Source organism: Thunnus maccoyii, chromosome 13, assembly GCF_910596095.1.
Source record: "Thunnus maccoyii chromosome 13, fThuMac1.1, whole genome shotgun sequence".
Classification (NCBI taxonomy): domain Eukaryota; kingdom Metazoa; phylum Chordata; class Actinopteri; order Scombriformes; family Scombridae; genus Thunnus; species Thunnus maccoyii.
In genome coordinates, this window is record NC_056545.1 from 1,218,007 (window position 1) to 1,231,854 (window position 13,848).

At 38.0% G+C, this 13,848-nt stretch overlaps 1 protein-coding gene across 1 annotated transcript; it reads left to right on the forward strand.

Annotated features, from left to right (window-relative positions):
* The first annotated feature begins 1,315 nt into the window (after positions 1 to 1,315).
* On the forward strand, positions 1,316 to 2,872 carry LOC121910447 (hepatitis A virus cellular receptor 1 homolog). The gene is made up of 3 exons (XM_042431677.1): positions 1,316 to 1,435; positions 1,592 to 1,942; positions 2,793 to 2,872. The coding sequence occupies exons 1-3, from the start codon at positions 1,387 to 1,389 to the stop codon at positions 2,870 to 2,872; spliced, it is 480 nt and encodes a 159-aa protein (XP_042287611.1). The 5' UTR covers positions 1,316 to 1,386.
* The last annotated feature ends 10,976 nt before the right edge of the window (positions 2,873 to 13,848 follow it).

Consider the following 13,848-nt stretch of genomic DNA (forward strand, 5'->3'; position numbering starts at 1 on the left):
TCATGTTTCCTGTTTGGTTTTTTGGTATTGTTTAAAAATCTTCATTCAACCATTGTATGTTAATCATGTTCTGTAAAGTCTTTTGCATCTTTACTTTGAAATCTGCTGTGCAAATAAAATAATACATCATACCTCCGTTTATGGTCCTGAAAAAAAATTTTCATTCAACTGAATGATTAAATAAACTTGAACACAGAGGCGGAAAGTACTCAAATACATGTACCTAAGTGCTGAGCTTAAGTACAATTTTTAGGTACTTTACTTGAGTATTTCCATTTGATGCTACTTTATGCTTTACTCCACTACATTTATTTAGTTAGTCATCAGATCTCAATTTTATGAGTAAAACAGATAATGATTTAAATCACTTTGTAGAGATCTTTTTCCTCTTTGACATTCAAAGGTCTTTTTCTGTCGATCAGTGTCAAAAAATTCACATTAAATCGATTTTGATTCAATATATATATAAAACATTTACTCAAGTACTGTACTTGTAGTGATTAACTACATCAAGCTCATAATACTTATGTACTTTTACTGCAATACTTTAACTACATCAAGCTCATAATACTTGCCTGTTGTGTTTATATGCGTGTCTGTTTACGTGAGAATGTCACCGACATTTTAACCAACATGACGCCAAAATTAACAGCATGGCTTCTTGTGTCTGAGGCAAATAATCTGTCTGCCTGTTTCAGCAGGTTGTTTCTAGAAGCTTTCAGCATTTTGATAAGTCCAGTTTTCACTAACCACCGCTAAGGAAACACCCAGTACATAGACGGCACGTTAGGGAACATGAAACAGGTGATTTACTGCTTGTTTTTAATGTCATTTAGTAAACAGTGATAAGAAAACATCATTAAACTCTGAGGGAACATTACTAATGACGGCCTTGCATCAAACGCAAAAGCAAAAAACTCAGTCCGAGCTGTCTTAAGTCAGTCTTTTTCTCGTCTTGATGTTCCAATAACGTCAAACATGTTTAATATTATCCTAAGTCTTTAGTTTTGGCTCATGCAATTAGTGAAGTTCAATGACATGAACATTGTCAATGACTAGGCATGTTTAATTTAATTTAATTTATTTTAATTTGCGATTCCATTTCATCTTGTTTTATCGATTTTATTCTTCCTGTTTGTTTGTTTTGTGTTTATCTTTTGTTTTGATGCCTTTTTGTAAAGCAGTTTGAGCTGCTGCAGGTCATTTTTTGTGACCTTGTGGGGCTGAAAACTCAGAATGTGTTTCAGCAGACGACACGTTCAGTACTTCTGAGGTCTGATGTGTGACTTCCTCTCACATTCTGACCTCAGTGTGAAGTGTTCACATTTCTGTACACTTTAGTCTCAAACTGACTGATAAAACAGGAAATGTTCATGTGTCAGTTTGATGTTGATCATGAAGACTGTGAGCAGGTTGCTGATCGTTCTCCTCACAGGTACTCTGCTCTTTAACTTTCTATAACTCTGACTTCACACTGACTTTATGTAATATGAGACAGTTAGAGACAGTTTCTGTGGTGTGTTTATATGAAACAACAGATTTTAGCTGCTTACAGACCTGAAAGTGTTGAAGTGTCTCTTTGTGTCTTCAGTCATTGAACGCAGCAGCAGCATGAAGGTTGTTGGTCGAGCAGGTGAGGACGTCACTCTGCCGTGTAAATATGACTTCAAGTATAACGGAGTGTTGTCAGCTTGCTGGGGTCGAGGATCAATACCAAGGTTTGGCTGCAACAACCAGATCATCTCCACAGACGGACGTAAAGTGATAGAATCAACCAGAGTTTCCAGCAGGTATCAGTTACTGGGACGACTGGAGGATGGAGATGTTTCTCTGACGATCCTGAAAACCACAGAAGAAGATGCTGGACTGTACGGATGCTTGGTGGACATACCTGGGTGGTTCAATGATGAAAAACATCACATCGATCTGATCATTGAGAAAGGTAAGAAATGTTTTTTATAAAAGAATAAAGTTTGTGCAGGAAGTTACTTGAAGGACGGAGATTCATAAACTAATGTTCAGTGTTCAGAGGTTTGATGTTATCAATTAATCTACCAATTACTTTCCTGATTCATTGATTTTTGTTCAGTTCATAAAATGTCAGTAAATTGTGAAAAATGTCCAACACAAGTTCCTGGTTTTGTTCGACCAACAGTCCAAACCCCAAAGATCTTTATTATCATAGAGGAGCAGAAAACTAGAAAATCTTCATGTTTATGAAGCTGGAATCAGTGAATTTTTTGTTGGAAATTTTCTGAACTGATGATTCAACTGTTACAATTTTATGTTCTTAAACCTAAATGACCAAATGTTTGTCACGTCCTCCAGAAGAAGTTTTTCTGATCTGCCGCCTCTTTCGTTAAATGTCTGATGAAGTTTAGGAAACGAAAATTATTCTATTGATGTTAGAGAGAGACGAGCTGGCTGAAACGTGTCAGAATGATGAAGATTTTACACCTCAGAGGTTTTAAAATGAAAGTCGTAACTTCTGCTTTTACTTCTGAACATGAACTCGCTGTCTGACATGTGAACAAACTGCTGCTGCTGTTTCTCTGCAGACGACACATTCAGTACTTCTGACGTTTGATGTGTGACTGATAAAACAGGAAGGGTTCATGTAGGGACGTGACTGGGATGGATGCAAAACCAAAACCAAAGTCAACTTTTAGTGACAGAAAATAATCAATTCATTTATCATTTAACTCATTTTTTCTAGCAAACATGCAGAACATTCATCATTTCCAGCTTCTTAATTGTGAAGATTTGCTGCTTTTCTTTGTCGTTTGTGACAGTAAACCCTCCAGCCTCGACCACAGCAGCCACCACAACAGAGAGAGGACGTCATGTCACACTGGTTGAAGAGGTGAGTTGAAGTCAATAGTTAAAAAATAAGTTTATAAGACAAATTTCATTTTAGGTTTTGATCCAGTGACTCATCTGATTCCTGCAGTGCATCAAACAGCAGTTCATCTCTGAAACAAACAAACAAACAGCAGTCCAAACACGAAAAATTAGTTGTTGTTGAGTCCAGCTTTAAATCCAGAAACTTCAGAATGGTTCCAAATGTTGAAGTTTTCTCCAGAGTCTCTTCTCTCAGAGTGAATTGTCTCCAGATGTTGTGATGAAGTCATTTCATCCAGTTGTTTAAAAGCAGAGAAACAGATTTTCACTCCTTTAACATCAGTTATTTGACTGTAAACGTATCAACTAGAAGAGTTTTCTGTCCTCACTTTTAAACCAAAAGTAGAGAAAACATGTGAGTTCCCGCTCAAACTTTACATCTATCAGAGAACTCGTCCACAAGCCGTCTGATGTTTAAAACATTATTTTAATGTGAAACAGTTTCCAGGTGTGTTTTAGAGACGTCTGTCAGAAAACAGGTGAATCTATTTTCAGCTGACAAACAACCAAACTGCTTCACTGGCAACATCTGGTGAGAAGGACACACTGCTAGAGATTAAACTAGTCCAATAACACAAAACCAGTCATCAACTAGTTTCATAATTGATTTATTGTTTGAGTCTTTTTGAAGTAAAAATGTCAAAATTTTCTGTCTCCAGATTCTCAGATATGAAAATTTGCTGCTTGTGTCTAATTTTCTCACAGTAAACTGAATCTGACAAAACAAATGTTTATATTTTGATCTTTGATAAGATGTTTGTTGTTTAGAGTTTAGTTCACCTGTGTGTGATAATAATAACAAATATAATTCTAACTTAACAAAAAACATCATTTGTTTGTTTGTTGACAGTTGTGGAGCGCACCTGCTCAGCAGGTAAACAATCTGCCCATCTTCATCGGAAACACAGTGAAACTCTTCATTGTCTTCCTCATATCTGCACTGCTGCTGATAGCTGCTTACAGTCAGTACACACACACACACACACACACACACACACACACACACACACTTCAGGTCCTGTGATTCTTCATATAATAGAAATGATTAGAAGATGAATGTAGTTTATTGCATCGAGACACTTTGACTACAGTCGTTCTCCACTTTACTCATTGATTTGTTAACATTAAAGAAATTAATGAACAGAAATTGCAGCTGTATGCAAACATAAAGAGATCCTCAAGTTTATATAAACACTGAGTGTTATTATTAAAGATGGCTCTGAATTAGTCATCAAATCCATTTCTGTACTTTTAGCTTTTTAATATCTTCAGATATGTGATCTGGTGTCAAACACGTCCTCTGGATGAAATGATAAAATGGACCCATCCTGTCAAACCACCTGTTAAAAGACACCAGAATACAGGAAATGACATCTACTCTGTTAAAAATGCTTCCTACGCCCACGTTTGAGTCATACGCTTCTATTTTAATCAATACATCTGTCTACAAGACTCTACAAGACTTATTAAAGCTTTTTCAATCTGACTTTGAGACACAGAAACACAAAAGACAAGAAGCTTCATAAAGCTTAAATAAATAAATAAACAGTCTGTTTATTTACAGCAGCATAAAAACCAGACAACAGTTCATGTTTCACAGCAGCTCCATGTCACATTATTTTCATCTGTTTACAGAAATAATCTGATTTTCAATCGATCGTCGCCCTCATCAGGCCAAATTACATCATTACATCATAAAAACTAAACTAAACTTTTACTTTCATCAACTTTAAGGAAACAAAACTACAATCATTTAAAACTGATCAAAGTTTTATTTTTATTTCATGTCTCTGCAGGCGCGTGGAGGACCAATCAGAGCACAGTGACTGACAGGAGGCAGAACCAATCAGAAGAGAGGGACAGCTCTGTGTAGAAACCTTACTGCTGTTGAATATTGTTTAGTAAAGGTTTGATGCCCTGAAACAACAACTGAAAGAATTCATTCTACAATCTCATTTGTAGATTGAGTTTAAAAGCTTAAAAGCAGTTTGACTTGAGTTTCGTGATTTCAGTGTTTGCTGGGAACAAATAAAGTCCTTGAAAAAAATCCAAAAGTCCAAGAATAAAGCTGGAGGATCAGCATTCAGTTAATTCAGTTTAATTTAATTTGGGGTTCCATTTCATCTTGTTTTATCTGCTATTTTATTCTTTTTAAATCCTGTTTATGTGATTTGTGTTTATCTATTGTTTTGATGTCTTTTTGCAAAGCAGTTTGAGCTGCTGCAGGTCATTTTTTACAGTGTAGTGGAGCTGAAGACTTAGTGTGTTTCAGCAGACGACACGTTCAGTACTTCTGAGGTTTGATGTGTGACCTCCTCTCAGGATGTTTAGACCTCAGTGTGAAGTGTTACCATCTCTGGATATACACACATACACATGCTCCCACTTGCATGTATTTTCACTGTATATAGTTATTGTTTTATGTATGTTTGCTTAGATAGAATTAGATTTTAGGATATTGGTTTATTGATCAAAGCATCTGCTAAGTCTGTTAACTCTGCTATTGTTTAATAAACATTGTTATATCTTTAAAGAGAAGTCTTTTGTCATTATTATTATTATATATTGTGAAAAGTTGCTGATTGAATTCAAACCTTCTTTGTTCACTTGTGAATGTTGACATCCCTCAGATATTAGCATTCAAGGTGAACTCTTTTATGAGACTACCTTATTGTCTGGTTATTGGTCCCAGTTTCCAGGTGGTGCCCCATTTTTATTAATACATATTAATAATTTATTAACTTCAATCATTCATAATTATATCTGATAATTATTATTAATTATTGCTAATAACCAGCCATGCTCCTCACAGACCCAACACTTGGTGCCCTGTGTGAGGCTCTCTAACAGTTGGTGCCCTGTGTGAGGCTCTTTAACAGTTGGTGCCCCGCGTGAGGCTCTCTAACAGTTGGTGCCCAGTGTGAGGCTCTCTAACAGTTGGTGCCCCGTGTGAGGCTCTCTAACAGTGTGATGTAAATCTACTCAACACTGTTCTCTGCAATGAAAACGTGTTTGGTATGATTCAGTGTAACTGGATTGTTGTTATGCATAAATCACAGTGTCATCTGCGTACACTTCACACACAACATCTTAACAGCTTTCAGGTGAATCATTTATTTATATATCAACAGAGGAGCAAAGGACCCAGTATTGAGCCTTGTGGTACACCCCATTTACAATTTACCATTTACTAACTACTCTGTATTGTGCTGTGACATTGTTTGATTGGTAGATGTGTCCTGTTTTCAGTGTGTGCATTTTAATTATATGTACCATACATTTTATAAGACATGTAATTTTATTGTTATTAGTTATTCTAGTTAAAGGTTGCCTTTTTAACATTTGGCCAGGGACAACTAACTCTGGCTCATTTACAGCTCTGTTTTCAGTTGATTGAAACGGTGTCCCAGACTTAAAAATTGGGGTTATTACAGCCGTTTTGTGGAGACACGGCAGTAAATCCTGACATATATTTGGACTGTTTTTCTCCAGTAGACTTGTCTGAACTAACTTCAATGATTTGTTCAGCAAACCTGTCTCTTAGATCCCATCCCAACTAGGCTGCTTAAGGAAGCCTTACCCTTAGTGAGCACTTCTTTACTAGATATGATTAATTTGTCTTTAGTAACAGGCTATGTACCACAGTCCTTTAAAGTAGCTGTAATTAAACCTCTTCTTAAGAAGCCTACTATTGATCCAGGTGTTTTAGCCAATTATAGACCTATATCTAACCTTCCATTTCTATCCAAGATCTTTGAGAAAGCAGTCTCTAATCAGTTATGTGACTTTCTACATAACAATAGTTTATTTGAGGATTTTCAGTCAGGATTTAGAGGCATCATAGCATAGAGACAGCACTGGTGAAAGTCACAAATGACCTCCTAACTGCATCGGACAAAGGATTTGTCTCTATACTTGTCCTGTTAGATCTTAGTGCTGCATTCGATACAATTGACCATCAAATCCTTTTGCAGAGACTAGAACATTTAATTGGCATTAAAGGAACTGCATTAAGCTGGTTTAAGTCCTATTTATCAGACCGATTTCAGTTTGTACATGTTAATGATGAATCCTCCATGAAGGCAAAAGTTAGACACGGAGTTCCACAAGGTTCTGTACTTGGACCAATACTATTCACCTTGTATATGCTTCCTTTAGGTAATATTATTAGGAAACACTCCATAAATTTTCATTGTTACGCAGATGACACCCAATTATATTTATCAGTGAAGCCTGATGAACCCAATCAGTTAAACAAACTCCAAACATGCCTTAACGACATAAAGACCTGGATGACCTGCAATTTTCTACTACTAAATTCAGATAAAACTGAAGTTATTGCGTTTGGCCCTAAACACCTTAGAAACACATTATCTAATGATAAAGCTGCTCTGGATGGCATTACCCTGGCCTCCAGCACCACCGTAAGGAATCTGGGAGTTATCTTTGATCAGGATATGTCCTTTAACTCCCACATAAATCAAATCTCAAGGACTGCCTTTTTTCACTTACGTAATATCACAAAAATCAGGCACATCCTGTCCCTAAAAGATGCAGAAAAACTAGTTCACGCATTTGTTACTTCTAGGCTGGATTATTGCAGTTCCTTATTATCAGGCTGCCCTAACAAGTCTCTAAAGACTCTCCAGCTGGTCCAGAATGCAGCTGCACGTGTTCTGACTAAAACTAGAAAAAGAGACCACATTTCTCCCATTTTAGCTTCACTACATTGGCTTCCTGTAAAATTGAGAATAGAATTTAAAATCCTCCTAACGTACAAAGCCCTTAATGGTCAGGCACCATCATATCTTGAAGAGCTCATAATACCGTATTATCCCACCAGAACACTGCGCTCCCAGTATGCAGGCTTACTGGTGGTTCCTACAGTCTTTAAAAGTAGAATGGGAGGCAGAGCCTTCAGCTATCAGGCTCCTCTTCTATGGAACCATCTACCGGATTCAGTCCGGGGTGCAGACACCCTCTCTATGTTTAAGAGTAGGTTTAAAACTTTCCTTTTTGATAAAGCTTATAGTTAGGGCCGACCAGGCTCGCCTTGGATCAGCCCTTAGTTATGCTGCTATAGGCCTAGACTGCTGGGGGACTTCCCATGATGTACTGAGCTCCTCTCTCCTCCTCCTCCTCTCCATCTGTATGCATTCATGTAACATCAATGCATGTCACTAACTTTGCTTCTTCCCCGGAGTTTTTTTGTGCTTTCTCATCTCACAGGAACCCCTGGGTTCTGGGCCGAGTCTTCGCGGTCCTTCACAATCCTGATGGAATCCTTCCCTGGCTATTGCTGCTTGTGCTTGTTGTTGTTGTTGTGATTGTTTTTCTTCTGTCCCCCCTCCCCCTTTCCCTCTCTCTTTCTCTCTCTCTTTCTCTCTCTCAACCCAACCGGTCAAAGCAGATGGCCGCCCACCAAGAGCCGGGGTCTGCTTGAGGTTTCTACCCGTTAAAGGGGAGTTTTTCCTTACCGCTGTCGCCAAGTGCTGCTCATGGGGGAATTGTTGGGTCTCTGTAAATTAAAGAGTACGGTCTTGACCTGCTCTATGTGAAAAGTGCCTTGAGATGACTTCTGTTGTGATATGGCGCTATATAAATAAAGATTGATTGATTGATTGACTGACTTGTTGTGCTGCTCGTCATCCTGCTCTGTTCTTCTGTTTTAGGTGCTGACGTTTGGTAGTGACCGACTGAGAGAAAACCTCACCTACTGTGAGACAGGAACACGTCTAATCAGACCTGAAGAAGAGTTTCGCGATTTTGAGGAAGCTACAGATCTTGTTAAAGAGTTGTGGCCCAACTATCCGTCACCACTGGAGCGCTCGCTGAACATTCATGCATCCTAATTTAGTCATGAAGGGGAAACTTTGTATTTACAATATTTAGTATTTGATCAGGATTCTGTGTTTGCTAATTTTGGTATGAAGTAATAATAATAATTTATATTTTTAAAATAATGCTTTACGGCTCAGATGGTTGCCATAGCACCACCAACAGGAAGACTGTTCCTACAGTTTAGTCACTTTAGAAGAGAGTAGAGCGTTCTGCCGAGTTTAGTGCTTTTTCATTCATGTTGAGGCCATTTGTTTGTCAAAAAAATGCAAGCGTGAAAAAAAAGATTAAAAAAAGTCTTTAAGTTAGTCATTATTTGTAGAATGCAGATGTCTTGGCAAGTGAATTTACATTTAAATATCATGCAGATGGAAAGGTGACTTGTAGAGTGTCTTTAAGCGCTTTACAGTTAAAATGAAGCATCAGTTGAGAAGGTGGTGTAATATCTATATGTCCTTGGTGAGAAGGATGAAGGTTGTTTAGATGAATGTTCTGCCCACCGTGGGGTCATTATGTAGCTTAATGTTAGCTTTAATGTGCAAAAGATGTTTTTTTTCATTTTATCCAGATGTTTTTCAGTGTCTTGCCAAAGCATTCTTAACATTGGTTAATAAACTAATTTCAACCTTTTTATGGAGCGACAAAAAATCTAGAATACAGAAAGAATTTGAAATGCAGAAAGAGTTTTTAACACTTGAGGATGCTGAAACATACTTTTATAACAAGCCGCATAGATTAACATGAAGCTGTTTTGTGGAACTCCCTTAAAGAAATACCTTTTAAATCAAACTTAATCAGTTCTTACATGTTTATCTTTGCTATTTATGTCATGTTTCCTGTTGGGTTTTTTGGTATTGTTTAAAAATCTTCATTCAACCATTGTATGTTAATCATGTTCTGTAAAGTCTTTTGCATCTTTACTTTGAAATCTGCTGTGCAAATAAAATAATACATCATACCTCCATTTATGGTCCTGAAAAAAAAATTTCATTCAACTGAACGATTAAATAAACTTGAACACAGAGGCGGAAAGTAATCAAATACATGTACCTAAGTGCTGAGCTTAAGTACAATTTTTAGGTACTTTACTTGAGTATTTCCATTTGATGCTACTTTATGCTTCTACTCCACTACATTTATTTAGTTAGTCATCAGATCTCAATTTTATGAGTAAAACAGATAATGATTTAAATCACTTTGTAGAGATCTTTTTCCTCTTTGACATTCAAAGGTCTTTTTCTGTCGATCAGTGTCAAAAAATTCACATTAATCGATTTTGATTCAATATATACAGTACAGACCAAAAGTTTGGACACACCTTCTCATTCAATGAGTTTCCTTTCTTTTCATGACTATTGACATTGTAGATTCACACTGAAGGCATCAAAACTATGAATTAACACATGTGGAAATATGTACTTAACAAAAAAGTGTAAAACAACTGAAAATACGCCTTATATTCTAGTTTCTTCAAAGTAGCCACCTTTTGCTCTCATTACTGCTTTGCACACACTCTGCATTCTCTTGATGAGCTTCAAGAGGTAGTCACCTGAAATGGTTTTCACTTCACAGGTGTGCCCTGTCAGGTTTAATAAGTGGGATTTCTTGCCTTATAAATGGGGTTGGGACCATCAGTTGTGTTGTGCAGAAGTCAGGTGGATACACAGCTGATAGTCCTACTGAATAGACTGTTAGAATTTGTATTATGGCAAGAAAAAAGCAGCTAAGTAAAGAAAAACGAGTGGCCATCATTACTTTAAGAACTGAAGGTCAGTCAGTCCGAAAAATTGGGAAAACTTTGAAAGTGTCCCCAAGTGCAGTCGCAAAAACCATCAAGCGCTACAAAGAAACTGGCTCACATGAGGACCGCCCCAGGAAAGGAAGACCAAGAGTCACCTCTGCTGCGGAGGATAAGTTCATCCGAGTCACCAGCCTCAGACATCGCAGGTTAACAGCAGCTCAGATTAGAGACCAGGTCAATGCCACACAGAGTTCTAGCAGCAGACACATCTCTAGAACAACTGTTAAGAGGAGACTGTGTGAATCAGGCCTTCATGGTAGAATAGCTGCTAGGAAACCACTGCTAAGGACAGGCAACAAGCAGAAGAGACTTGTTTGGGCTAAAGAACACAAGGAATGGACATTAAACCAGTGGAAATCTGTGCTTTGGTCTGATGAGTCCAAATTTGAGATCTTTGGTTCCAACCACCGTGTCTTTGTGCGACGCAGAAAAGGTGAACGGATGGACTCTACATGCCTGGTTCCCACCGTGAAGCATGGAGGAGGAGGTGTGATGGTGTGGGGGTGCTTTGCTGGTGACACTGTTGGGGATTTATTCCAAATTGAAGGCATACTGAACCAGCATGGCTAACACAGCATCTTGCAGCGGCATGCTATTCCATCCGGTTTGTGTTTAGTTGGACCATCATTTATTTTTCAACAGGACAATGACCCCAAACACACCTTCAGGCTGTGTAAGGGCTATTTGACCAAGAAGGAGAGTGATGGGGTGCTGCGCCAGAAGACCTGGCCTCCACAGTCACCGGACCTGAACCCAATCGAGATGGTTCGGGGTGAGCTGGACCGCAGAGTGAAGGCAAAAGGGCCAACAAGTGCTAAGCATCTCTGGGAACTCCTTCAAGACTGTTGGAAGACCATTTCAGGTGACTACCTCTTGACGCTCATCAAGAGAATGCCAAGAGTGTGCGAAGCAGTAATCAAAGCAAAAGGTGGCTACTTTGAAGAAACTAGAATATAAGACATATTTTCAGTTGTTTCACACTTTTTTGTCAAGTATATAATTCCACATGTGTTAATTCATAGTTTTGATGCCTTCAGTGTGAATCTACAATTTTCATAGTCATGAAAATAAAGAAAACTCTTTGAATGAGAAGGTGTGTCCAAACTTTTGGTCTGTACTGTATATAAAACATTTACTCAAGTACTGTACTTGTAGTGATTAACTACATCAAGCTCATAATACTTATGTACTTTTACTGCAATACTTTAACTACATCAAGCTCATAATACTTATGTACTTTTACTGCAATACTTTAACTACATCAAGCTCATAATACTTGCCTGTTGTGTTTACATGCGTGTTTGTTTACATGAGAATGTCACCGACATTTTAACCAACATGACGCCAAAATTAACAGCATGGCTTCTTGTGTCTGAGGCAAATAATCTGTCTGCCTGTTTCAGCAGGTTGTTTCTAGAAGGTTTCAGCATTTTGATAAATCCAGTTTTCACTAACCACCGCTAAGGAAACACCCAGTACATAGACGGCACGTTAGGGAACATGAAACAGGTGATTTACTGCTTGTTTTTAATGTCATTTAGTAAACAGTGATAAGAAAACATCATTAAACTCTGAGGGAACATTACTAATGACGGCCTTGCATCAAACACAAAAGCAAAAAACTCAGTCCGAGCTGTCTTAAGTCGGTCTTTTTCTCGTCTTGATGTTCCAATAACGTCAAACATGTTTAATATTATCCTAAGTCTTCAGTTTTGGGTCATGCAATTAGTGAAGTTCAATGACATGAACATTGTCAATGACTAGGCATGCAGCAAACAGGAAGCAGCAAACTGGGTGTTACTGTAACAGCTGAAAAAACTAAACTCAAATACCATCACACACACATGATGGACAGTGAGTTAACAATGTAATTAGTTGGTGTTTAATGGGCATGTATCTGATCCACCAACCAGCATGTATTTTAAACACACAAGAGTCCAAACTAAAGCTGGAGGACGAGAATTCAGTTTTCTCATTTAATTTAATTTAATTTATTTTAATTTGTGGTTCCATTTCATCTTGTTTTATCGATTTTATTCTTCCTGTTTGTTTGTTTTGTGTTTATCTTTTGTTTTGATGCCTTTTTGTAAAGCAGTTTGAGCTGCTGCAGGTCATTTTTTGTGACCTTGTGGGGCTGAAAACTCAGCATGTGTTTCAGCAGACTACACGTTCAGTACTTCTGAGGTCTGATGTGTGACTTCCTCCCACATTCTGACCTCAGTGTGAAGTGTTCACATTTCTGGACAGTTGAGTCTCAAATTAGCTGATAAAACAGGAAATGTTCATGTGTCAGTTTGATGTTGATCATGAAGACTGTGAGCAGGTTGCTGATCGTTCTCCTCACAGGTACTCTGCTCTTTAACTTTCTATAACTCTGACTTCACACTGACTTTATGTAATATGAGACAGTTAGAGACAGTTTCTGTGGTGTGTTTACATGAAACAACAGATTTTAGCTGCTTACAGACCTGAAAGTGTTGAAGTTTCTCTCTTTGTGTCTTCAGTCATTGAACGCAGCAGCAGCTGGAGCAGCATGAAGGTTGTTCGTCGAGCAGGTGAGAACATCACTCTGCCGTGTAAATATGACATCAAGAAACACGGAGCGAGGTCAGTTTGCTGGGGTCGAGGATCAATACCAAGGTTTGGCTGCAACAACCAGATCATCTCCACAGACGGACATAAAGTGATAGAATCAACCAGAGTTTCCAGCAGGTATCAGTTACTGGGACGACTGGAGGATGGAGATGTTTCTCTGACGATCCTGAAAACCACAGAAGAAGATGCTGGACGGTACACATGCAGAGTGCTGATACCTGGGCCGTTCAATAATGAAAAACATCACATTGAGCTGATCATTGAGAAAGGTAAGAAATGGTTTTTATAAAAGAATAAAGTTTGTGCAGGAAGTTACTTGAAGGACGGAGATTCATAAACTAATGTTCAGTGTTCAGAGGTTTGATGTTATCAATTAATCGACCAATTACTTTCTTGATTCATTGATTTTTGTTCAGTTCATAAAAAGTCAGTGAATTGTGAAAAATGTCCAACACAAGTTCCTGGTTTTGTTCGACCAACAGTCCAAACCCCAAAGATCTTTATTATCATAGAGGAGCAGAAAACTAGAGAATCTTCATGTTTATGAAGCTGGAATCAGTGAATGTTTTGTTGGAAATCTTCTGAACTGATGATTCAACTGTTACAATTTTATGTTCTTAAACCTAAATGACCAAATGTTTGTCACGTCCTCCAGAAGAAGTTTTTCTGATCTGCCGCCTCTTTCGTTAAATGTCTGATGAAGTTTAGGAAAC

Excerpts from the sequence above, each read along its gene's own strand:
- LOC121910447 (XM_042431677.1), top strand. The coding sequence starts at position 1,387 with ATGTTGATCATGAAGACTGTGAGCAGGTTGCTGATCGTTCTCCTCACA. Across the intron at positions 1,436-1,591 it reads GCTGATCGTTCTCCTCACAG|TCATTGAACGCAGCAGCAGC; the intron begins GTACTCTGCTCT and ends TTGTGTCTTCAG. Across the intron at positions 1,943-2,792 it reads CGATCTGATCATTGAGAAAG|TAAACCCTCCAGCCTCGACC; the intron begins GTAAGAAATGTT and ends CGTTTGTGACAG.